This window comes from Felis catus, chromosome C1 (genome assembly GCF_018350175.1).
Source record: "Felis catus isolate Fca126 chromosome C1, F.catus_Fca126_mat1.0, whole genome shotgun sequence".
Classification (NCBI taxonomy): Eukaryota; Metazoa; Chordata; class Mammalia; order Carnivora; family Felidae; genus Felis; species Felis catus.
The window spans coordinates 38546583-38573078 of record NC_058375.1 but is presented as its reverse complement, the minus strand read 5'-3'; the positions used below and the strand labels follow the sequence as shown (position 1 = coordinate 38573078).

Below are 26496 nucleotides of genomic sequence, written 5' to 3'. Positions count from 1 at the left end.
TCCAACAGCTTTTTTTTCCCTTTGTGTTCCATATCTGGGAATATCCAACACCTAATTTTTTATCTTCTATTCCGTATCTGGGAATATCCAGCAGCTAATTTGCAGATGGAAAAACAGACATGAGAGTGGGTATTTAAAGGGGTCTGTTTGGAGCTATGTAGCAAGCTAAGGAAATCTCTTTTCTGAACACCACCACTGTGTCAGGTCCTGTGGGGGGAGAAAAAACTGAAAGGCACTAGCTTTTGAGTTGGTGAGACCACTAGGCGGCAATAGAACCACTGGAGGGACTGAGTTTATGTTCTTCAACAGCTGTTTGCTTTGGCCCCTCAGGACACAAGGCTTTGGAGTCTGGTGAGTCTGGACCTTCCCTGGCTTTCCTTAGGCTTCTTCATCGAGGAGATTTTTTCCCCTTCGAAGACTATGCCCAGCAGCCAGCAGGTGCTCAACAAATGGCATCAAAGGAAGCATTAGCTCTCTGCTCCACCTCCTAGCATCCCGGTGCCTGCCTCATCAGCCCCATCAGCCCCATCAGCCCCATCAGCCCACTGCAGCCGGCCTGGAAAGTAGCGGGCTGGCTGAACTCTCGCCTTAGCTGTGGAAAAATCCATTACCGACAAGTCATTTGTCAAAGCCAACTGTTTAGCTGCTCTAATTTACATATTTATCAAGTTTGATTAGAATGTATTGTCTTCGACTTTCATCCCAGCTTTCACCTCTTCTCGCCCTCTTTTCCTGGGGAAACTGTTTTTGTTGTCCTTGTTGCAAAAGGGCACAGCGTAATTCAATTTGCATTTGCTAATAAGCTGCAACCCGAATCTGGGGAGGAATTTCTGGAGGCTGGGAGAGATGAAAGGCAGAGCACCTGTTGGGGAAAGCCTGAGCACTCAGTTCTAGCCTCATAAGCTCATTCAACCAAAGGGCAACAAGTACTCTACAACTATTCCACCAGCATTTATTGAGCACCTTCTGTGTGAGAGGCCGTTGGAATACAAATTGTGAAAAAGACAAAGTTTGGCTCCAGTGTTGCTTACAGTCTAGTGACCTCAGTTTCTGCATCTATGAGATCAAGTAGCTGGACCAAGTGACCTCTAAGCATTTGTAAGTTACCATTTTTTAAGTATGTACTATGCATCAGGTCATGTGCATAAACCCAATGCATTATCTCAGTTAATTCTCACAAGATCCCTTGTCAATATCATTATCCTCATTTTGCAGATGAGGAAATGAATGATCTCAGAGCTCAGTGCCATTTGCAGCAGGGCTTGGGTTTAACCCACCTGCTTGACTCTAGGATTCAAGTTTATAACTGCAAAGCCAGGCTTGAGCTTTTCTTCTCCATTAGTCTTTGAACTCCCAGATGGCAGGGACAGCATCTGGTTCCTCTCCATGTCCTCAGGGTCCAGCCCCAAGTTTGGCATTTGATCAGTGTTAGAACTTGTGTATGGAATTGCACTAAACAGCCCTTTGTCCTCAGCCTTCCTGGTTTTTTTTTTTTTTTTTTTTTTTGGCCTAAGGTCTGCCCTGTTCTCTTCAAATTTTTTTTTTTAAACGTTTATTTATTTTTGAGACAGAGAGAACGGGCATGAATGGGGGAGGGTCAGAGAGAGAGGGAGACACAGAATCCGAAACATGTTCCAGGCACTGAGCGGGCAGCACAGTGCCCGACGCGGGGCTCGAACTCACGGACCGCGAGATCGTGACCTGAGCCGAAGTCGGCTGCTCAACCGACTGAGCCACCCAGGCACCCCTGCCCTGTTCTCTTCAGCTGCTTCAGCTAAAGGCTGGTGTAGTAGACAGTGTGGGTACCACCCTGCCCGCTCCCCTTCAGGACCAATTCCCTCCCTTTCCAGGAGTGGTGGGGGCTGACAGCTCACAGCTGATTTCCTCCCTGGAACTTGCACTCAGCCAAAGGACACTGCCTTGCCTGAGGTCCCAGCCCTGCCCTGGAGACAACTTGCATCCAGTATCCAGTCAGTGCGAGACAGAGCCTGCCCCATTGCCTCCTGGAACAACCGCGCAGGGCCCTCCTGGCCCAGAGCTCCCCATGGGATTGATTAAAGTCACCTTAGAGATCGCCTCAATCCTGCATAACTCCCACCTCTCACAAGTGTTCCTGAGAGTAATTCCCAGTAAAGCTCCTAGAGGCAGTCTCAGAGCCTCCCTTCTGTTTCCCAGGAGACCCCACCTCAGCAGGAATTCAGAGTGGGCAGCTCTGGGTCTGTTTTCTGGAGGTGCTTGGAGGGTGCTAGAAACAAGACAGATGGTGGTAGGGAGAGCCCTCCTGCCATCAGCCTGTTCCTGAAGGTCCATTGCATACCTCTGCCTGATGTACCACATCTGAGATGTGACTTTTGATCCTGCTATGCAAGGCCGCCAATGATTTATGGCCAGATGAGGGGATCCAGATGAACTCTGTGAAGTCAGAGACAGGAGGGTAAGGGCACTACAGTCTGGAGATATCTGGGAAGGCTTTTGGGAGGAGTTGGGGAAAAGAAAATCTAAGAGATTAAAAGTTTGCTTGGGAAGATAGTGACAAGGCCAGTCTGAATAGGTAGAGTATTCTTATAGAAGCTTATAAAATATTCACACCAGGGGCTCTTTTGCCTCCAAGGAGACGTTGGACGTTTGGGGATGTCTGAAACTATTTTTGATTGTCACAACAGGGGAGTGGAGTGCTCCTGGCATCTAGTGGGCAGGGGCTAGGGATACATCATACAGTGCACAGCACAGGGCCCCATGCAAACAGTTACCCTGCTGAAAATATCCATAGTACTGAGAAACCCTATTCCTGTGGCTTTTCTCTCAATAAATGGGACCTGCAATTATAGGCAATGCCATAGGGCAGGGACTTAAAGTCTCTTGCTTAGGTTTTTCTTGTGAGCTGGGGATTACTACTCTCATTTCACCGGGAACTGAGTGAGGCACAGAATGTGTAAGTAATTTACCCGAGGACTCACGGGCCATAATCTGTGGGGCCTGGATGTGAGCCTTGGTCCATCTGCTTGGGAAGCCAGCTGGCTGGGACCCCCTTAGGGGACAGAAAAAATACAGGGGCCATTGTCTTTCTCAGGCTCCCTCCTCCAGACCTCCCCTTCTGCTGGCTTCACCCTCAGTCAGCATGGCTGGATGGATGTCTTTGCCCTTCATCAAGCCTCAGCTCTACCCAGATGAATTCACTGGTTCTCCAGTGCCTCTGAAAAAGCTCTATCGATGCCTCCTAAATGCCATTTTTCTCATAAATTTATGTACAAGAAATTCTGCACCTTGAGCATGTTCTCACTATCATTCCCAGCTCCTGTTCCCTCTTTATTGTCAGTATCAACAGCAGAATGATATCCTCACATTACCCTCAATATGCCATATTTTATAGGGGAAAATCAAAATTATTGCTCTGAGGAAATCAGATATAGCACAACATTAACACCAGGGTTGGCCTAGAAGAAGTCCTGGATACATGATAGTTCCCTCTCTCCCTCCTCAGAGGAGGAACATCCGAGCAGAGTCTGGAAGGCTGAGTAGGAGTAAGCCAGACAGATGAGATGGGGGCTGGCTTTTTTCCCCCAGAGAGAAAAGCGTGTACCCAAGTGTGGAGGTGTGAGAGAACATTCGTGCTTGTGGAGCTGCCAGGAGTTGGCTGAGGCTGGGGCCTGGGGAAGGGATGGACAGGTGAGCACCAACAGCTACCAGAGGGGAGCCACACAGAGGAGGCTGTACTCGTCCGGAGGACAGCCAGGAGTTGCTCATGAGTTTGCAAGCTGGGGAATGGTGTGCTCCCATGTGCGCTTCAGGAAGACTGCTTGGGTGGCTGGGTGGAGGACGGACCAGCAAGGATGGTGCCAGCACAGGGAGACCAGTGACCAGGCCATCCTAACCCTGAGCAGGCCCTCAGGCAGATGCCAGCTAACCGTGCTGTTACTGGTGTCAGGATTTCTTTTTCTACAGCTTTAGTGGTGGTGTGGACCTGTTTGGGCCCTGGAGTGTTAGAGGAAACACAGCAGCCAGTTTGGTTTGGAAACCAGTAGGAAGGTATTTTCTTGACTTTATGATGGCCTTCAGGGATCATGAAGCCGGGAAAATAACAAACGCGTAGATCTGAGGAATAAAAAATCCTCCTGTTATAACATTATACATCCCCCTCCCAGCTCTCCACCCCTTCCTCCTCCACAGAACACCTCACTCCCTATGACAAGTTATTGTCAAAATTACTGTCAGGGAAGATAGAAAGAGAGAGACCAAACTGACCATGTGAACTTTTGTCCTCAGAGGGCCCAGCTAGTGCTCTCTGGGGCCTCTTGGCATCTTCTAGCAGCTCCACCAACCACAGATCCACTGATAACTGATTGGATCGGTTAGGGCTCTCCATGTTGACACCAAGGTTATGGCCCTGGTCTCACTCAGGCTGGGCATCAATAGGTAAGATACAAAGTTTCTTAGGCCATCTCTAGGGGGATTAATTAGTTATCTATGGCTGCCTGACAACTTACTCTAGAATTCAGGATCTTACCACAACAACTTACAATCTCCCAGTTTCTGCGGGCCAGGAGTATAAGAGCAGCTCTACTGGGCAGCCCGGGCTCAGGGTCTCTCAGGAGGTTGGGGGAAGCTGGTGGCCAGGGCTGGTTGTCACCTGGGACTAGAGGATCCTCTTCAAGCTTGCTCGCTCATGTGGTTTTGGCTGGCCTCTGTTCCTGGGTACTTCAGTCCCTTACCAGACGGGCCTCTCCACGGGCTACCTGAGTGTCAGGTCATGGCAGCTGGATTCCTCAGTGTGAGTGATGACGGAGAGAGAGAGAGAGCACTCAAGATGAATGCCACAGTCTTTTTATAGCCTAATGTCAAAGGTGACATGCCATCCCCCTCCATGGTATTCTATCTGCTAGAGCAAGCCTATCTGCCTGTCTGTCCAGCCCACACTGAATGGAAGAGGGCTTATCTCTACTTCTTGAAGGGAGGAGACTGACAAAGAATTTGTGGATGTATTTTTTTTTTTTTTTGAGATGGGGGAAGGGCAGAGAGAAAGAGAGAAAGAGAAAGAGAATCCCAAGCAGGCTGCATGCTCAGCATGGAGCCTGACATGGGGCTCAATCCCACAACCCTGGGACCATGACCTGAGCCAAAATCAAGAGTCAGACACTCAACTGACTGAGCCGCCCAGGTGTCCCTGTGACTGCATTTAAAAATCATCCCCAAGGACTCTATTTAATCTCCAAGAGATGTTAAGAGCATAAATTTGAGATTCATAAAGACCTGGGTTTCATCCAGGCCCTACATGTGCTACTTACACAGGTGTAGACAAGTTGTTTAACCTTTCTAGATCTCGATGTCCTAATCTATAAAATAGGGGTAGGAATAGTTTCATTGGGTTGCTATGAAAATTAAATAAGGTCATGCATGTAAAGTGCTTGGCACAGAGTAAGGACTGAATAAATATTACTTGGTTGCTATTGTAACTGATTTCTATTATTGTTCTCCTTCACAAGAAGCAAAATGGCATGGAAGTTAAGGACACAGGTGAAGTCAGACTGCCTGAGTGGAGCCTCACTCTGCCAATCATGGGCCGTGAGCACTAAGACGAGTCACTTAATGTCTCTCGGCCTTGGTTTTCTGTAAAATGAAGATAATAATGCCTCGTGCCTGGCCACCTAATAGGTGTTCAATAAAAACTTTATAAGTAAAGAAATAGTGGATGATAGAGGGATATAATGATAAAGGGACGAGTGTGTATGCGTGTGCGTACACAAAGCACATTTGACTTCAAACTCCCTCTGTTAACTGAAGAGGCCGGAATGGCTATCCGGTTCCCCTTGAGTGTGCCCTTGTACCCTTGAGCATGTCACCCTCAATGAACTTTCAGACTTATCACCCCTTACGGGTTGTTCTTGGTCTCATTGTTCAGCTTCTTTTCCACCCTGGCTTTGTTCAAGCATACTTCCTTCATCATCCCAGCTGCCTCCTTCAAGAGTATGTTTAATTGGCTTTGCATGAGTCTGGAGATTCAGTGACAGTGGGGGGTGGGGGGTGTCCTATGTCACACCACCTCAGAACTGCTACATTACCTTAAATTGATTTTGCAAATGAAAGCTAAAAGCTAAGCAAAGGCGACCCATCCATTTTGCCTAAAGATGATTATAATGCTCTTTTACGGCCTCCTAAATGACAAAGCAATTTGTTACCTGCCTGCATCAACATTTGCTTATATTAGCACCCGAGATGCTTGATTTTTATTAGCCCCATGTTATCATTTTATGAAGACGCAGGGGCTCAGTAAAATTAGTGTGCAAATAGAATGCCCATTTTGCATTTCTCTGTGGTCAGCAGAAATGCTGAATGCAATTGAGTTGATACCAGGTCAGGGGAGACATCCATAAAGATAGCCTTCACTGAGGGCCTTGGTAATGCTATTTATCATTTCTGGACTGCTGGGATAGATGGGGTCAGTGTTAGTGTTTTTTAAAAGGTCTTGGTGGCATTTCATTTTTTGTTTTGTAAGTGAAAAAACAATTGTAAACACTAAGGCAGTAGGTCAACTTCCACCACAGCAAAAACGGTCGAAACCAAACTCTCTTGTGTACATTGTAGACGGAAGTGCAGCAGATGTGACATCTGATACTGCTGTTGGTCGATCCAGGAGGAGACAGGGTCATGAGAGGAGTCCTAGGCTGGGAACTGAGGCTCGACTCCACCACTGCTAGCCATATGACCTTGGGCACAGATCTTCCTTTTGTGAGCCTTGGTTCCTCACTATGAAATGGGGTTCATACTGTCCACTACATGGAGGTGTGATAAAGATTAAATAAGATAAGCCATGATCTGTATGAGTGTTTTTATTCCTTAATTCAATAGCAAATTCCTGAGTACCTATTCCACACAGAGTCCTGGGAATGACGTTAAAAATAACCATGAAAGTGCAGCTTCTTCCTGGAAGAGCCTATATTTAGTCTAGGAAATACTTAGGTGTCTAACTCCTCTTATAAACCATAAATTTCTCTTCCCGTTTGTTCCTAAAGGTGCCAAACACAGAGCTGAGCACAGAGTGAGTTCTCAAGAATGTTATTTTTTGGGTTGGGGTGGGGGGAAAGAATGTATTTTGGCTTCACTGTATTTGTTGCTGCCTCTCAGAGGCCTAGGATTAGAGAAGAAATGACCTCCATACTGGTCACCCCAATGCACCAGGCAAGTCCCAAGCCTGGGACTTTATTAAGAACCAGGCTTAATAAAGTTAATACATATGTTTTTTATTTTAGTCTCTGACGTTGGTGCAACTATTGGGATCATAAACCACATTCAAAATAACCTGTCCCTAGCATTTCAAAAACAAAAACAAAAAAAGTCTGTTAATTATTTCTACCTCCCCTCTCCCTCCAGGTCATCCTCTAATATACATATAGGATTCTTTAATCCAACTTCTCACAATGTTTATTTCTGAATTTCCTTCAGATCATGGTTCCGTTCTGGGTCAATCTGGCCTGCTGGTGCCAGTGACTAAGTAACACCCTGCCCCTTCCTTCTTGTCACTCTTGGCTACTGCTTTTGTCTTATAATCTCTTTGCATGATAGCTAAACTTTATTATACAAATGAGATTTCTGTAAAAGCAGCAAGAGCTTGGGCTCTGCTTTGGGGCCATATTTTCCTACTTCTTTGCATGTCTGTTGATTATTATTGCATGCTGGACATTGTGAACTGTACATTGTTGCATGTCTGGATTTTGTTGTCTTCCCTTAAAGAGAGTTGCACTTTATATGGCAGGCAGTTAAATTTCTTTTGTTCAGTTCGGTCTTTTTGTGATTTAAACATTTTGTTAGAATGAATCTGGAGTAGTTTAGTCCCACCATTAAGACATGGCCCTTCTGGGTTCTCCACTGAATGCCCTGAATGATCAGTGAGGAATACCACTTTGGTGGTGGAACTCAAATGATTCTTATCCCTGAGTGATCCCTGAGAGCTGCACAGGTCACTTCTCCCTGATCACTTTCTCATGATTCTGTGGAGACCCTTTCTCGTGATGTCGTGGAGACCCTATGCATGCACATCTTGGGACCCAAAAAAACACTCTTAAGGACGCCTTTACAGATTTCTAGGATTCCTTTTCCACAGAGCTCTGTCTTTTCTGGAATGTGCAGAGTTTTCTGGAATGTGCAAGCTACAAACTTGCTTCAGACTCTCTGAAGTTTAATTGCAGTGAGACTTCCATGGTCTGCTCAGGAAACTCTTCTTTGCTCTTTGGTCTGGAATGGGCCTCCTGGCAGAGAGCCAGGGCAATCATAGGGCACACTTCATGTATGTCCCTTTGTTCATATATTAGTCTTGCACTGCCTCTGGTCTGAAAACAGTTGTTTTGTATATTTTCAAATATAATATAAGCAATTTTTCAGTTGCTTAAGTTGAAAGAGAAATCTGGTCCCTATTACTTCATCTAGGCCAAGCAAGGGTTTGGATTCTAATCTCAGCTCGACCCACACCTATTAGCTGTGTGACTTTGAGCAAGTTATATAACCTCTCTGAGCATCAGTTTCTGCCTCTATAAAAGGAATATTAACTGTGCATGTTTCTGTAAAGACTATAAATAGTGTGTGTAATATGCATGACTCAAAAGGTGCTAATTAAATAACAGCTGCTACTAGTACTATTACTGATATAAATAGCTACTTTCTTTACTCCAGTATTTACTGAATGTTTACTGTATACTAGGCAATATGTAAGCTTATTTAATCACTGTTACTATCCATGTTTATAGATTAGTAAATTGAAACTCAAAAATGATACACAACTTGCCTAGGGTCATAATCAGTGGATCTGGGATTTGACTTCACTCATATGACGTCTTCAGATGATTGTAATATTGATATGATCAATTATACCAAGGAACAGGAGTGTAGCCTTTTAATATTGGGTACCCAGGGATGTAATTTAATTAGTCAGCAATGACTGGGCCTGCATGATTCTAACCCAATGATTTAAGAAATGACTATAAAGCACCCAGACCATTCCCTACCCCTCTCTCCCATACCAACTCGTAGTCTCAGCTTTCCCTGTGCCCCCTAAGCAACCTCCTTCCATTTTTATGTTACAGACAACCTTCGGGAAGGGGCAGAGCAGAAGGTGGTATTCATCACGGGACGAGTCCACCCAGGGGAAACACCCTCTTCATTTGTGTGCCAAGGTGAGTTGCAAAATCTCATGAGCATCCTGTGCCTATCCCTGACATCCGACTGGGGCACTGTGATGGCTTCTGGGACAGTGTGGTCACATGCAGAGTCATTATCTTGGATGCAAATGTACTTCATTTCTAAAGAGGTTATAGCTGATCTCCATTAGTAGTTCTTTCAATAAATGTTTACTAGCTACATGTATGGGTGGAAGAATGGGTGGATGAATGGTTGGATGGATGAATAGGTAGGGCTAAATGGAATTCTTTCATATGTGCTATGTTGAGGATAAGCCACACAGAGTCATCTACACTTCCTAGCTTGGCTTTTCTTGTTTACAAAATTAAGAAATCTGGCCCCAGACCAATGTATATGTTAGTAGGAGTACAGTAAAGCAGGGAGGTAAGGATTAGAAGCTATCTGTTCACTCATTAATTCAGTCATTCACTTAAGAAACAACTTTTGAAATACCTACTATGAGCCAGGAAGCATGCTTTGTATCAGACAATCAGAGGTAAAGAAGACACAATTTTTCATCTCAGATATCTCTTTATAATTGCATTTTTATTTATTATTAAATATTTAATCCATATGAAATATATATTTAGTCAACAATATATATACATGCGTACATATGTATTTAGTCAGCAATATAAGTATACTCAATAAATAATATATAAATAACAATTTAACGAATGCCCAGGTACTCACCAGCTTTAGAAGCAGAATATTTAGAAGCAGAATCCTTTGTCCTGCTTTCCACCTTCCTCCTCACACAGATAACCATAAGCTTGAATCTTGTCTTTGTCTTTCTTAATAGTTTTATTATGCATGTAAGCATGCCTAAACAATGTAGGGTTTAGTTTTGCATGTTTGGGGGCTTTTTATAAAGTTAAAAAAAGGTATCATTCTGTGTACATTGGTGCTTGTGTTCACCCAATATCCATGTTGGTGAGTGTGGCTGTAGTTCATTTCTTTTTGCCATGCACTCCATGTCTGTCTGCACCTCAACTACCTGTCTGTTCTCATGGACAATTCCATTGATGATAGTGTTTTTTCTTACAAACAATGCTGATACAAATGTCCTTATATGTGTGTTGCTTTGTGCAAATGTGCACATGATTTTCTTTTTGTCTTTTTTTGAATTTTAGTTAACATACTGTGCAGTACTGGTGTCAGGAGTAGAATTCAGTGATTCGTCACTTACATACAACACCCCAACAAGTGCCCTCCTTATACCCATCACCCACTAGCCCATCTCCCACCCACCTCCCTCTATCAACCCTTGGTTTGTTCTCTATAGTTAAGAGTCTCTTATGGTTTGTTTTCCTCTCCCTGTTCTCCCCCCTTCTCATGTGTTCATCTGTTTTGTTTCTCAAATTCCACATATGAGTGAAATCATGTGGTTTTTGTCTTTCTCTGACTGACTTATTTTGCTTAGCATAATACATTCTATCTCCATCCACGTGTTGCAAATGGCAAGATTTCATTCCTTTTGATGGCTGAGTAATATTCCGTTATATATATATCCCACATCTTCTTTATCCATTCATCAGTCGCAAATGCTTTTCTAGGGCATATAACCATGGAAGGCAGTTGACAGGCCACAGGATATGTGCATCTTAAACTTAACGATATCTCCAAATTTCTGAGACCTACACCTCTATACTGACACCAGCAATGTGTGAGAGTTTGGAATGTCCCACATTCTCACCAATACTTTTGCATTTTTACCTGTGTAGTGGGTACACCACATATAAAATATGTGACACTGTATATGTGCCGAGCACTGTTCTAAGCACCTTATGTATTTTATTTTAATTATTTATATTTTACTAATTTAATGTAATTTATTTTAATTATATTAAATTTTCTATGTGATGGAAACTAATATTAACTATATTTTTACATATGAGCAAACCCGAGTCTGGTGAAGGTAAGTCATTTGTCTCATTTTAGTCTCTAAATGACCATAAGGTCAAAGGAATATTAAAAAAAAAAAAAACAGAAATTATACAACTTGAGGGAGACAGTGGACTGCTGTGGACATATATGGTGATTTGCCATCAGACAGTCTTGGGGTCAAAAATTGTCTAGCACACTTCCTAGCAGTGTGATAATCAGTTTCCTTAGAGGTAAAATAATTAGGGTTTCAGTACCCATTTGCAAAGGCTGTTGTGAAGCTGGTGTCAGATGGATATGGACAAACTCCCAGTCCTGTGCCTGGCACTTAGCAGACACTCAGGACAGATGTTACCCCCTTCCCCATGGCAGTCTGCAAAGATGCCGCAGGTAATCTGCTCTGTAAACTCTAAGGCACCATGCAAATTAATATGAGTCTTCTTTTCCCATTCATAATTGAGTCTACGGTGCTGTGATTAGGCACGATTGCCTCCCCCTTTCTTTCAGACCAGGAGCCAGAGTTTCAAGGAGAGGAAGTGATTGCCCAAAGATGAGCCACTCAGAAGAGCTAAGGCTGGTGCCTCGGCTCCCTGCTGCTGTCACTCCAGCTTACTCCTTGGCCTTTCTCACTTCCATCCTCTTTCCTCCCAGTGCTGTCCTTGCAGTAACCTCTCCGAGGTCCCTCCTGGTTTTACCAGACCCTCTACTTGCAGCCATCTGTCACTTACTAAACTTGGCAGCAGACCTGTTCCCCCGGCTGATTGGATACAACTATTTTGTCCTTGTTTTGTGAAAAAGATAGTAGTAGCCTTACCATCAATACTTCCAGCTCTGGGGGCCCAAGCTCCCAGGCCCACCTCCTCTGTGGGCAGTAGACAGAGGGCAAGGTCACCATCACATTTTACAGACAAGGCCTGAGACGCAGAGAAGTACATCTCAGGTGCTTTCTCTGTTGAGCCTGCTTTTCCAAAAAGGAATCTGGATGGTGCTGAGTTGATAGACTCAGTGCCGTCCCACAGGCTTTCCATCAGTGTTTATTCCTTGGCAGAGCCTTTTAAAACCTTCTCTCTACCTTCTCAAGATAAACTCCAATTCCTTCTCATGACATTTACAACCCTCCACGATCTGGCTTCTGCCAGGTTCTCTGGTCCAAGCCTCATTAGATCCCCCCCCCACCCCCTACACACACAATTTAACCCTGAACAGGCAATCTTCTTCCAATCACCAGGCCTTTGAATCTGCTGCTCCTTTGCCCACCCCTTGCAACCTGGCAAACATCTCCCATCTCCCAAGGTTCGTTCAAAATACCCACTCCCCTCTCCCACTCCCTTCAGACCCTGCTTTGCACCTCTGTTGTGGTTACCCACTGGTCATCTTTATTGCCATGATTTGTTATGTATTTGATTTATATTTATTTCTTCCCTTTAAACTGTGAGCTATTTGAGGCCTAGGGCTGGATCCTGGAGTGTCATTTTCTACATCTGGAAAATGGGGATTATCTCGTTCATCCCATGGGGCTGCTGTGAGGAGCAAATGCTGTGTTGGTTCTGGGATTCCAAATCTGAGCTCAGAAAGAGGAGCCTTAAGGTCACACAGTCAGTAAACAGCAGAGGGGGGGGCTTTGAGTCTGGGTCTCCTGAGCCTGTACACGCACTTTTGCCCCACTCAGAGATGGGAAGTGCTAGAAAGCCAGGCTTTATGCCTGGGAGAACATAGTACTCTGGGAACCCCACAATGGTTGATGTGCATTTACAGATGAGAATGGGGAGGCACAGCGAACTAAAGTAGCTTACCCAAGATCACACAGTGAATTCGTGGCACATGTGGCTTGGGACCCATCCCTTTAATCCCAGTCTTCCTCCTTCCCTAGCTCTGTCACTGTCCCTGGAGATACAATTTATCCCTCTGGAGGCAGCTTAAGACAGCCTCATTCCTCCACTTTGCCAATGAGAGACTGAGGCATCATCTTTCCCAAGGGTCTCTCAAGTTGGACCACAGCCCCACAGGGCACAGCTGGATCCCCTCCAAGCCCACCTTGTTCTGGGGAGAGCAGCAGGGTCCAAGGCCTGGAAGGGTGATGGCTGAGGTACCTTCGGCTCAGTTAATGCTTCTTCCACATTAACTGGCTCAGTGACCTTGAGCGGGGAACAGACATGTGGGGCCTGTTCGTCCCCATCTGGCTGGGACCATGGTCCTCACAGCCAAGCTGCTGACGCACCTGCTGCTGGGAGTAGAGTGAAATCATGTCATCACAGAGCTCTGGAGGGGCGCCAGTGAGGGTGGCAAGTCTTTGATTTCCTCAAGACTTGCCTTGGCCGTGGGACGGCAGATTGTCAATCACCCCTCAGCTGCCCCAAACCCCACACATGGGCTCTGTGAGGCCAGACTATCCTCATTCTCCAGCCATGACATGAAAGGTCAAAGGAGCTTCCGAGTTGCCCTGTAGCAGAGTGTGTGTGATCATGACCTCTGGAGCTAGACTGCCTGACACTGAAGCCCAGCTCTTCCACATAGTACAGTATGACCTTGGGGTCATTCCATAACCTCTCTGTGACTCAGTTCCCTTATCTGGGAAGGGAAATAATGATAGACGTCCTACCTCATATGGTTGTTGTGCAGATTAAATGAGTTAATACCCATAAAATATTTAGGACAGTGTCTGCAATACAATAAGCACTAAATAGGTGTTACTAATGGAGCACTTGCAGGTGCCAAGTATGGTTCTTCTAACCCTCACAGGGCACCCAAACCCCTTGGGGTGTCATTCCTGTGTTGTGTGTGCCACTCCACCTTCCTTGCTGCTTTCCTGAGAGAGCCGTTAGCTGAACCCTCCTCATTTCTGCACCAGTAAGACTGTATCGCAAGTCAGAGGTTTGGCCTGAACTAGACCTCAGGTGTCTGATTTCTGGTAGAGTGAATGTTCTTTCATGGATGCTTCCTGGGGTTGTTGGGACCACTCAAGGGGCTGCTGTGAGGATTCGTGAGCTCTGCTGCCAAGGTGCTAAGGTACCCACCAGGGCCTAGACTATGGAGATAGAGCTGGCCTTCCCTCGGGCAGTTTATTCTTCAGGGTTACCCTCAGGTGATAAGAAGATGGAAGAGTTATACACACACACACACACACACACACACACACACACACACCACTCACAACCACCAGGACCACCAGGACCAAGCCCAACCTACTGTTTCCTCCAGTGAAGTGGTCACCTTTGCCGCTTTCTCCCTCCCCTCCCCCACTGTTTTCTTCCCACCTCTATCCCTCACCTATTCTCCCTCTTCTCCCCCCCCTCTCTCTCTCTCTCTATCCCTGACAGCCTCATATTATAAGTGAAACACCAGATCCACTAAGGGGTTGTCATGGGCCTTTCACTTCCCTGAGCTTATCTTTTCATCTGTGAAATGAGCAGAGGTAGGGGTTGGATGGTAAGAACCAAGACTGTGAATTTCAGGTTCTTCAAGGCCAGACTCCCTCTGATTCCATAATTTGGGGCCCATGGACCCAGCTTAGGGTAGACAGGGGCCTGGTGCCAGGTCAGGAAAAGGCCTGGAGTGGCTGCTATCATGTGACCCACACTCTGGACTCTGGGTCCAGCAGAGACCCCCAACTATCTTGCTTGAAGCCTGGACTTTTCCCACTGCAACATATTGCCTCTTAGTAGAGAACAGCAACAATAAACCTCACATGGAACTCTCTATATGCATATATGCATATATGCAACTCATTCTACAAATCACATGCAAATAGCCTCCTGACTCTTCCATATTGCCTTAGTGGAAAGGGCACCATTTTGAAGCCAGTAGAACTGGATCTGCATCCCATCTAGGCCCCTGTGAGATGTTCAGCAAATGATGTCACCACCCTGACTTTGTTTTTCTATCTGTAAATGGAGCCAATAAAATTACAGGTCAATCCAGCTAATGAACATACAGTGCCCATCACTGGTCCATCTTTATTCCTAGCACTGAGCTAGACACTGACAAAATAGTGGCAAAGAGGTAGACCTGTCCTTGCCATCTTGGAGTTCACAGTCTGGAGGGAAGAAAGACAAACAGCAGGTGCAAATCTCAATCACCAAACCTCAGAGGCAGAGGAAACATAATTTTCCCTATTTTTCTGTAACTGAACTTACTTTCCATTTTGAGGCCCCATTCTGCCAGGGGCCAGAAGCTTAATCTCAGTCATTTTGGTATCATCTTTCCCCAGGAGTGTGTAATTTCAGTGAAGAGTTCTGATGCTCTTGGGGATGGTAGACAAATAATCTCATCATTGGTATCATCATGTATGCACATTCCTTCCCCTACACCTGCTGCATCCTCACAACTTTCTGGGCCTTGGTCACTGCAGAGCCTCTGCAGGTCAACACCATGTCAGACCCTGGCTCCTGACTGCAAGACTCTATGTTTGCTGGCTATCGGCTATGTCTGCCCCCCAACCTCCACCCTGTCCACCTTCAGGTCATTGAGACCTCCGTTATTCCTTCCTCCCAAACCGCATTCCTTGCGGCAGCTGGGAGAGCCCAGATCTGCCCCTGTACTTGGCAGTGGTCTCCTGTGTCTTTCATATCCTTCAGCTGGACTGGCAAGTCCCTGTTCACCTCTTCCCTTTCTATCTCAACACCCTCTCATCCCCACAGCGTCAGCCAAACCAAGTAGGAGCAATGATTCAGACAACATACATGTAAGTTTCTTATGTGCCAGACCCTTTGCTATTAGCTCACTGAGATCCCCACAATAACTTACAAGGTAATTTTATTCTCTCCTTATCTGATGAGGAACTGAGCAACCAAGAGGTTGGGCCACACAGCTATTCAAACCCAGGTAGTCCAGTTTCAGAGTCTATGCCTTTAATCATGAAGCCAGGCCATCTTCTTCCTCACCTCCTATCCTTTATGCAGGACCCCGCTGCCTGGAGCACCTTCTCCTGGCATCCCTTCATCCGGCTCATTCTACTCATCCTTTACATCTCCCTTTTCCATAGTCCCTTCCCAGGCCCTCTGGGTCCTCATGGCTCCTTGGACTGTTCCCACCTGAGCCTTTGCCAGTCACCAGAGTGGGTGTTTCTCGCCTACCATGCACCTTCTATGACAGGAACCACTTATGTATCTTGGAATACAGGCTTATAGCACGGACATAGCCCCGAGTGATTTTCAGTTCAGTTAACCCTGTACTCTGTCAAGGTTAAATGAATACCTGGGGCCAGTCTCCTAAAGGGTATTTATTAGGCACCTTCTGTGTACCCTGCCCTGAACTAAGTACACTAGGAGAAATAACAATGAATGGCCAGTTGGGGTTGAACGGCGAGGTTCATCATGACCAGGCCAAGGTTGGCCCAGAGCAGTGATCTCTGTGACCTGGCTGTAATTTCAGATCATCTATCACTTTTTCTGCCTCTACCTCAGGCCCTCAAGCCTCCAGCCCTCCTGTTGTCCTGCTTTCTTCCACCTTCCTGATTAAATGAGTTCAAGGGAAAGGACCCAGCAAACTTGTTTACCAAAGGAACAAAGATTGATCTAAGGAGGTTGATTGTGTCTCCTGGCAGGAGGGAGATTATTCTCCTCACTTGATAGATGAAGATCCTTCTACTTTGGGGGAGAGGAAGAAAAAGATGGAATTACAGACTGCCAGTGTGGAAAGTGTCCTTGAGAATTACCAACTTCTTTCTCCTAACTTTAAAGATGAGAGTAGGCTGCAGACTTTGTAAAACTCAGCCAGTAACTGAGCCACAACTAGAACCCAAGTTCTCAGACAGCTGGTTTGTTGGCTTCTTCAATTTGGCATCCTTATTCCCAGATCCCATAGCTGGCAAACCTCACAGACCAGGACCCTCAGTTTCAAATTCCATTCTGTTTTTTCTCCCCTCGTTGCCTCTCAATCTTTAGTAAAGCCCAATTTTCAGGTTCTGTGTCAGGCAGTTAAAGTACAGGCACTTTAGCCCATTCACATAGTAGCCTTCCAGACTGAGTATTATAATCCCTGTATCAAGATGAGGAAACTGGGCAGAGAGAGCTGGCAGCTTCTCCAGCTAATAACCAGTTAGGGTTTGAACGCAGGTGTCCAGGTCCTTCTGCTTTCTCAGTCTATGCAATGCTTTTGGCCTGTGGCTGGGGGTGGCGTTTCTTCTGAGCTCTTACTTTCTCCACTATTTCTCCTCATATTCCTCTCTACTTGCAAAGGCTCGCCTACCAACTTCCTGATCTATGGGAATGATTCAGCATTCCCTGTTGAACTGTATCTGACCTCAAGCCAAGAGAGGAGTCTGAAACCTCTCCTCTCCTTGCCCCACACTCACTGTGGGAGAGGGAGCTCTGGGTGGCTGCAGCTCCTGGCCTGGCTTTGTTTTCTCTCATCCTTTTATTAGCTGCCTAATTGGCAGCCCAATTAATCTGCTCATCTGTGAAGGAGGATGGATCACGATGAGCTACTCCATTTCCAGAAGCCATTCTCTGCCATTCTCTGAGGCAGCATGGCCAGGCCCTGAGTGCAGGCTGGCTCCTTGATGGAGGGCTGCCCCGGGAGCTGGGGTCAATTAGTGGACAGATTAAGCAATTATTAGCCCCTAACAAGGGCACCTGGTATCATTACCCTGCCTGTTTACTGGCAAACTGCAGCTTTAATATGAAGACCAACAAATAAATTAGGGCATCTGGTCTACTGCCGCGTCGGTGGAGAAGTAAATGATGTCCAACTGGCTTTCGGCTGCCGATGGATTCTGAGCCCTGGCCTAATGAAAAGCCTGAGATGTCGCTCACTGGTCACAGCAGAGTTAGGGTATGCTGTGGAGCCATTTATCATTCCAGGAGCTAAGTGCCTACCGCTGGCACATGGATCGTTCTTAGTTACCCTGCTGCTTCCTCCTGTCTGTCTGTCAAAACATACTTATCTTTCAGGGCCCAGTTCAAAGCCTCTTTCTGCTTGATGCCTTTCCTTCTCTCTCCAGCAGGAAAGGAGTTCCCTTCTACACCTTGGGAGGGTCGTGCACTTCCCTACCATTCTCCAGCTCTACAGTCATTTCATGGAATGCCAGAGCTCCATTTTGCCTATTTTTTTGCAGGTCTCTGAAGAAGGGATAGAAATGTGGAGGAGAAAAGGGAGGCATGAGGACTCAGGTTGTTTGTTTCCTGAGCCCCTCTCCTGTCTGGCTATGCAGACCATCACCAGAAGGAAGTCAGCAAGGGCAGTGAGAGGCTCAGATTCGCACTTCAGGAGGATCCCTTTAGCTACACTGTTGAGGGCACATTCCAAAAGTGTTTGCAGTCATTTAGGCCAGATGTGGTGGTGGCCTAGAACAGACGAGCAGCAGAGGGATGGAGATGAAGAGCAGATTTGCTAGATTCAAGGAAGAGACTTGGGGACTGCCTGATTGAGGGGGTACAGTCATGGAGAATTCAACTTTCCTAAATTTGGTGACCTGAAGGCAAGTGGTATTGGTGCCGGTGAGAATCAGCAAGGACAGCCAGCCCTAGAGTCTGTGAACAGAGGGCCCTCAAAGTGGAAAGGGGCAGAGTAGGGACATTGAAGAAGCCTTTCTCTCTTCATGTGACTTCAACCAAATCCCTTCTCTCTGCCTCAGCAACAGGAGGGTTTAGATCCCTGAGTCCCTGAACACATAATCATCCAATCCAATATCAACACTTAGCCATTGGAGAGCATCTCTTAATTCATTGTTTAGGGTTATCCTGCCTCTCCCTCATCTCTGTCTGTCAAAACCCAGGCCCTCCAAGGCATAACTCAAATACTCTTTTCTTAGAAGCTCTCATGGGCTATGCAGCAGGAAATGTGCTCTCCCTTCTGCCCATGGGCTTCAACATTATGTTTGGAACTGTCTCTTGGAAACAGAGATATATTTGTAAAATTTTCCAGGCAACACCTAATCCATAGCCACATACCCACGATGGTTGACAACACAGGTCAAAATTCACCTTTCGAGCTTTTACTGCTTCCAAGCTGGGTAAAATGTGCTCCTCCCTCTTGAAACACTTCGAGGTTAACCCAGATGCTTTTCTTTCCCTAGGGATCATTGACTTCCTCATAAGCCAGCACCCTATTGCCCGTGTCCTCCGGGAACACCTGGTCTTCAAGATTGCACCAATGCTCAACCCAGATGGAGTCTACTTAGGCAATTACAGGTAAGGGGCAGGGGAGAATGCTTGGAAGCTGGCAGTCACAGGATGGTGGGACGGAAGCAAGGAGAAAAGGGGAATATATTTTTGAGAAAGAATTTTCCTACTACCCATGAGTTCATTAGAGGAAGTCTCACCCTAGCTTTTGAGAATGTGGCTAATGAGCCTTGGATGTTTCATGCACAGCCACCTGAGGTAACTTGCTGGGGTTTTCTGGTCAGTTCACTAGACCCGGAATCAAGAAAGTTAGAATCAGTTTTGGCACCTACTTCCCATGTAACCTTGGGGAATTTGCTTTCCAGTCTGATGCTCAGTTTCTCTTGCATAATGAAGGCAATGATCACATACCTGGCAGGGTACTGGGGAGAATCAAAAGAAATGGTGGAGACAAATGTGCTTTGCAGAGTATCATATGGTGGTTACAGTGATGACTATTTTGATTCTGTGTTTCTTTTTGGAGATCATTAATGAAGGAGAGTGGCATCCCAGGTCATCTGAACAGCATTTTTCTCAGATGTGGGCATACCAGCCAGCCCCACACTCACTCATGTGCTCAGACCTTGAACTCTCTTTCTCTGGGATGAACACCATAATTTATATAGCCTAAAATTTCACTGCCCGGTGGGTCATCTGCTAGAATATTGAATCCTCTGAGATAGTGTTATTATTCTTATTTGACAGTTGAGGCAACAGGCTTGCCCAGAGTCACACAGCCAATGAGCCACTGGCTGTCTAACTTCACTGCCCTCATTATACCTCTTTAGAGTGGGTGAGTCCCACAACTTGTAACATTCATTCTGTGTGACCTGGTGCCTGTCTGTCCTCCTTTCTGCCTCCCCTCCCACCCTGTACTCTTAGAACTGTTGCTCTAGCCACACTAAGCAAAGCCTAGTTCCCTAGACATGTCCTATTGGTCCCTGATTCCTTACCTTCCTCAAGGCCACCCTCTGCTGAGGACATGCTGTCCCTTCTTTAACTCATTAACCCTTCTTCACAATGCAGCTCATGTCTCTTCTTCTGCAAAGCATTCCCCAACCCCCCAGGCAGAATTAGTTACTCCCTTCTCTAAGCTCCCACAGGCCTGGTTGTTGAACAAGACTTACCCCATTGTGTGGACTCCACTGGCCTTCAAGCCAGCAAAGAACAGGGACTGAGCCTTAGTGGTCCTTTTGTCCCTGATTCTGGGCAGCAGGGATAAGCCCACAGTAGATGCTCAAAAACTATTTGATGAATTTGAGTGAAGGAAAGGATGATTTTATTGATAAAGAAACCAAGGTCTACACATGAGATGGGATTTACCCATGGTCAGTGGTACAGCTCAGATTAGAACCCAAATTTTTAAATACCCAGACAGGTCCATTTTAAACAGAGTTGATTTACTCTTTCCAAAAGCATGGCAACTGGGTCCAGAGGGGCTTTGCAGTACCTCTGGGTATAAGTTAGAGAGAGCCCATGGGATATGTGATGCCTTAATTAAAGACAGTTTTCCTTTCTCTCTTAATTGGCTCAAGCAATGGTTCATTAGCACTGGAAGGTTTTATGGCTTGCTGCAGGCCTCAGAGCAATGCCTTTCCACCTTCCCTGGACAGAATGCACTGTTAGTGATAATGGTGGTGGAAAGACCATTTGATTTATGTTAACATTTCTGTTTAATTACAAGAGCGACAGTGGTCAGAAAGAGGTCAATACTGTCCACTCTACACACTTATTTATGTCATCATCTGCTGTCCAGGGATGGCAAGTTGGAAAGAGGTCTGTGACCTTGACCAAAATGTCTCCCCTCTCTGGGCTTCAGATGGCCAATGGGGTGGTGATGGGGAACTAGATGCTTTCTGTACGTCCTCAAGCTCTAGATTTTGTGATTTGGGGATTTCAGGATAAAAGAGCGCCAACCCTCAGAAATGGTTCTCTACTGAAGTTTAAACTCTCAACGTTTTCCTAGTGAAAATACGTGTTTCTTATTATAAGAGCTGGAGAAAATCCCCAACCACCGGCATTAATCCTGTTGCTAAGACAGCTCTGAGTTGCAACAAAGAGCCTAACAGTCATGAGAATTCACTACTAAACGTTTGGAGAAGGTGAAAAATAATAATAAAGACTCCAGATTGAGGGCTTCAAGGTGCCTTAGAGGTGCTCTAGACCAGCCTTCCCTGACTACAGCAGTGTGTCCCATTTCCTGGGGGACATGCCTCAGCATTATAGGGGAGAAAGGAACACAGAGTTTGAGTAAGTTTGGGAAACACAGAGTTAAGCACAACTAAATGTGTTCTTTTATAATAAGATCTTTCAGTTTTGAATATGCTAATCAACAGGAATCTAAGAGGGGTTATAGTATCCGGTGTTTCCAAAGATAAGTCAGGGAACACTTTTAGGGGAAGTGTTTTAGGGGAAACTTGTTTCCCCCTCCATCCCTCATCCCCTCCACTGCCACTTCCCCAGCCCCGAGTGGTGTTACGGTTTATTAAACTCATTTTGGGAAATAGCATTCCAAGAATTCTGCTTGCCCACCCAGTGCCATGTCAAGTACTCATACACTTATCTCATTTAATCCTCACACAAGTTGGTGAAGGAGGGTGCTTGCTGAGATTTCTCTGCTGGCAAATAATGAAAATCTACTCAAATTAGTTTGAGTACAGAAGGAAAGGTGGGAGGGAGGGAGGGAAGGACACTTGTCAGCATTCTAGGGCAGTAAACAGAGCCCGACCTCAGAGGAACTCATCACATTGTTGGAAACCGGCTGGAACACAGACGGAGGGCCACATCGCTGCCTCTGTCCTGCTCCCTTTCACTCCTAACATCCCCTCAGGATATTCAGTCTCTTGAGCCTCAGTGAAGTGAAATAATCCCTCTTAGGTCATGTGGCCTGTGAGAGGCAGGCAGACATGCAGGTCTGTGTTCCTCCCTGAGGCTGCACCAGACATGCCAGACCCTGTGTGAAGAATGAGACAGGCCTGCCCTCATGCCTGTCGTTGTCCTTCTCCCCCTCCTCCCCCTCCCCCTCCTCCTCCCCCTCCTTCTCCTCCCCCTCCTCCTCCCCCCTTTTTCTTCTTCTACATTAAAGAGACAGATAATCCAATCTAGGAAGGAAAGGCAGGAGATTTTCACAGATGTAATCATGTAAAATTATATTTATGACACAAACACCTATACTATGGTATTTATAGTAAATTAGCATTTAACTGCAAATGGTGGCAGCTACACATGACTGATAATGCTCTTTATGAGGAAGGTGGCATTTACTAACCAGACTGCCATATCTGCACCTGGACTGCGGCCTCCAGGAGGAGCAGGGAGGGCCTCCACTAGTTTACAGACTCTACTCCATACTCTACTCATACTGCACAGGAGCCGGCCACAATAGATGATGTCAAAATATAGCAGCGATGTAATGGTGTATAACAGTGACACAGGGCAACTGTACGTCCTGTCTCACTTACTGTGCTCCATTTACACTGGCCTGCTTTCCAGTTCAATCTGAGATTTCATGCCAACTCACAGGAAGGCCTTCTCGGAGCTGCCAGGATAGAGCAGGCCTCCCACTGTGCTCTTTCTAGGCACTCTGCACTGTCCTTTCATAGCCCTGGCCCCAGCTGGTAATCGTGCGGGGATTTATGTGACCATTCGTTTAATGACAGTCTCCATCTCTAGACTGCAGACTCCATGAAGTCAGGACTTTGTCTACCTATGTCCCCAAAGCCTGGCAGAGTGCCCAGCACAGAATGGGCCTCTGATGTGTATTTTCTGGGTGAATAAATAAGCCCAACAGCAGTGTTTAGTAATAGTGCCCCGGCACAGAGCTACAATCCCAGTGCAGAGTAGCTATGGCTGGATGCCATCCCCTCCCAACCCTTCACTTGCATCTGCATGGCCTCCTAAGCCCAACTGTCTTGACCGCATTACACTGAGATGGCATGAATACCATGATGAGCTGCTATTATGATTTACCAAACTCTGGTTCGCAACCACATGTTACTGTACAGGACACTATACTTTTAAATGCACTTAAAAACCACATTTGATCTCTACAACAACTCTTTGAGAAAAGAAAGTCAGTTTTTATTATATACATTTGAGCAAAGGGGAAACCGAGCATATAAAGGTGAAGAACCATGTTCAAAGTCACATGGTGACACTGCATTCCCAGGCTTGGCCTCTGCCTTTCAAGCTGGAGGTAGAAGCAGAGAACCGGCAGTCTTACGTTCCCTACTCTCCTGAGCCTTGTTGTCTTTGGGTAAGACACTTCTCTCCACTGGTCTCAGTTTCTCCCTGCCCTCTTGGAAGAAGATAATGAGGTGGAAAGCATCTTCCATCACTTAGTAGAAGCACTGGGCAGAGGCTTTGTCAAAAATGGCATGGCTACTCCATGGATGAACTTGAGGACATTATACTATGTGAAATAAGCCAGTCACAAAAAGCCAAATACTGTATGTTTCCATTTATATGAAATACTTAGAGTAGTCAAAATGACAAAGACAGACAGTGGAATGGTGGTTACCAAGGGCTAGAGGAAAGGGGGGAATGGGGAATCAGTGTTTAACCGGTATAGAGTTTCAGGTTTACAAAATAGAAGGACTTTTGGAGATGGATAGTGGTGATGATAGTATGGCATTATGAATGTACTTAATACCACTTAAATGTACACTTAAAAATGATTAAGATTGTAAATTTTATGTCATGTGTATGTTACCACAGTTAAAAAAAAATAAGAATGGTTCTACTACTGATGCCATGTGAGCATCTTTGAAGGGTTCTGGGAGATCTGGGGCCTAGAGGTCTTGAGAGATGGATCTTGTAACTTCAGGTATTATAAAGCCAAGAAGCTGCAAGGCAGCTCCCAATTGGAAGGCCATTGGGGTAGGGGGTGATGGGCTGTGTTGGTCACCAGTCGAGTCAAGTCACTGGGTTGGCAATTCTCGATGTCCTGTGTTAGATGTGGCTGCCCACGCCCCTTGCAACATTTGTACACAGTCTCTGCCACCTCCTTCTCCCCATCACTCCCTTTGCGGAGAAGAAGGCCCCACCCCCTCCTGTACCCCACTGCGGTTGATTTCTTTAGAGCATATGAAATGCATGAGTTGCCTTGCATTTGAAAAACAGAACTCTCCATCTCCATATGACAATATGGAACTCTGTGTTGGGTTTGCATTTCTTAATTAGGTGCTTGTCATTGTGTATTCCATAGAGCCACGTATAAGTAAACAGTCATAGACCTTTGAATAAATTTATTGGTTTTATTTATGTTTCTGGGCATAAAAATCTATAATTACCAGGTACAGCCTCAGTATAACCGGTATTTAATGACAATTACTTTTTGTTACCATAGAAATGAGTCCAAAGTAGTTACCCATAATTTCTCATTTCCCAAACCTCACACATGCTGAATTGCAATATTACCATAGTAATTGCCTATTAGTCATCATAAAATACGCAGTTACCCAAAAGATAGCAGGATGCTATGAAATTTCTCATCTTCAGAAAACCTCAGTGCTTCTTGGGAACGTGGAGGTGGGGGAGAGCAACAAACCCCTCTGGGTGGTGCCGAAATGATTCAGCTTCATAGCATGGCACCACTGCAGACCCCGCGGTGGAAATGGATGCTTCTCCCATCTGTGGACCCGCACCACAGTATGTCTCCTGGCCCTGGTGATCTCACATAACAAAGGATGCTCCAGTGCAATAAATCCAATTTAACTAAAGTTTATTGAGGGCCTGCTGAGTGTCAGGCCCTGTGCTGGGCCTTAGGGAAGCAGATGGGAATCAGAGGCAGCCTTTGCCAATAAGAAGCCCTGTGTTTGTATTACAGGGGTGTGTGTGTGATGCCACGGACGCCTAGATAACAGAGGTAATGTCTAAGTGCCTACTCACTGTACATTAGCCATATCATCTCATTTAACACTTGCAACAGCCCTGTGACAGAGGTAGTGATAGAGCCCATCTTTTTCACATGAAAATTTTTTATGTAACGAAACATAACATACTAGAACTAAAGAACACAGTAGGGAAATATTCAATCACTGTATGAGGAACCACTGAAATCCGTAAGAAAATCTTGAATAACTTATTAGGAAACCAAAAAAGAAAACTAAAGGACATCTAAAGTTAATGCACAAGGGAATTTTTTCAAAGTGGTCAAAAACTAAAGGAGAAAGATTTTTACACAATTCCAATAAAAATGTAATTTCAAAATAACATTTTTAAGGATTCATATTAAGTGCAGTTGATACACAATATTAATATCAGTTTCAGGTGTAAACATGGTGATTTGACAGTTGTATACGTTACTCAGTGCTCGCTACAATAAGCCGACGTTAACATCTGTCTCCAGACGTTATTATAAATTGTTGATTTTATTCCCTATACTGTACTTTATCTCCAGGACTTACTTATTTTATAACTGGAATGTGGTTCCCCTCAATCCTCCTCACCTGTTTTGCCCATCTTCTACCCCTGGCAGCCACCAATTTGCTCTCTGTATTTATGAGTCTGTTTCTTTTGCCCCATTTAAAAAATTTTTTTTAATGTTTATTTATTTTTGAGAGAGAGATAGAGTATGAGTGGGGTAGGGGCAGAGAGAGAGGGAGACACAGAATCTGAAGCAGGCTTCAGGCCCTGAGCTGTCAGCACAGAGCCCGACGTGGGGCTCGAACTCACGAACCGCGAGATCATGACCTGAGCTGAAGTTGGACGCTTACCGACTGAGCCACCCAGGCGCCCCTGCCCCATTTTAAATACAGAAGGAAGTTGAGGCACAGAGGCAGCCAGGAACATGCCCCAGGTGCCTCAGCAGGAAGGGTCTGAGCAGGTTTATGAATCCAGGCAGTCCCACCCTAGCCTACTATGGAGGTCACCTCCTGCTACATCGTGTCCTGAACTCAGGCAGTGCTTCCCTCTGACTGCCAGTGGCGAGGGAGGGTTTTTGAAGGCTATATAGGAATTCACCAGATACAGACAGTAAAAGAGATTTGCACAGCAAAGTGTCATTAAGCATGGCAGAGGGTGATACCAGACAAGGTATTCCCAACATACACACATACACACATACACATGCACAGACATAATAACTTGTTGACCTCGCCCACCTCAGCATCCAAAGGAGGAAACATTTTAAACTTTCCAAAATAGGATAGAACACAGAATTAGCTGTGTAAAATGTAAAGTGCATGGGGATATTCTATTTGTTCTTTGACAGCATAAAAACTGTGCACTTTTCATCAAGCTAGAAATGGAAACCAGAGGCCCATTACAAGGACCACCTCACCAAGAGGTGCTGCCGGCCCCTTCTCACTGTGCCTCCCTCCCCATCCCAGCCACACTCTCCCCATTT

The 26496-nt window shown here is 45.6% G+C and overlaps 1 protein-coding gene across 4 annotated transcripts in view; it reads left to right on the top strand.

Annotated features, from left to right (window-relative positions):
• LOC101099137 (AGBL carboxypeptidase 4) overlaps window positions 1-26496 on the top strand; it is a 1457496-nt gene that overhangs the window by 1313210 nt on the left and 117790 nt on the right. For all 4 annotated transcript variants that reach the window (XM_023258671.2, XM_023258674.2, XM_023258670.2 and 1 more), the window contains exons 7-8: window positions 9072-9161; window positions 19064-19178. In XM_023258671.2, the coding sequence (XP_023114439.1) occupies window positions 9072-9161; window positions 19064-19178 (205 nt within the window). The remainder of the gene's footprint in view (window positions 1-9071; window positions 9162-19063; window positions 19179-26496) is intronic.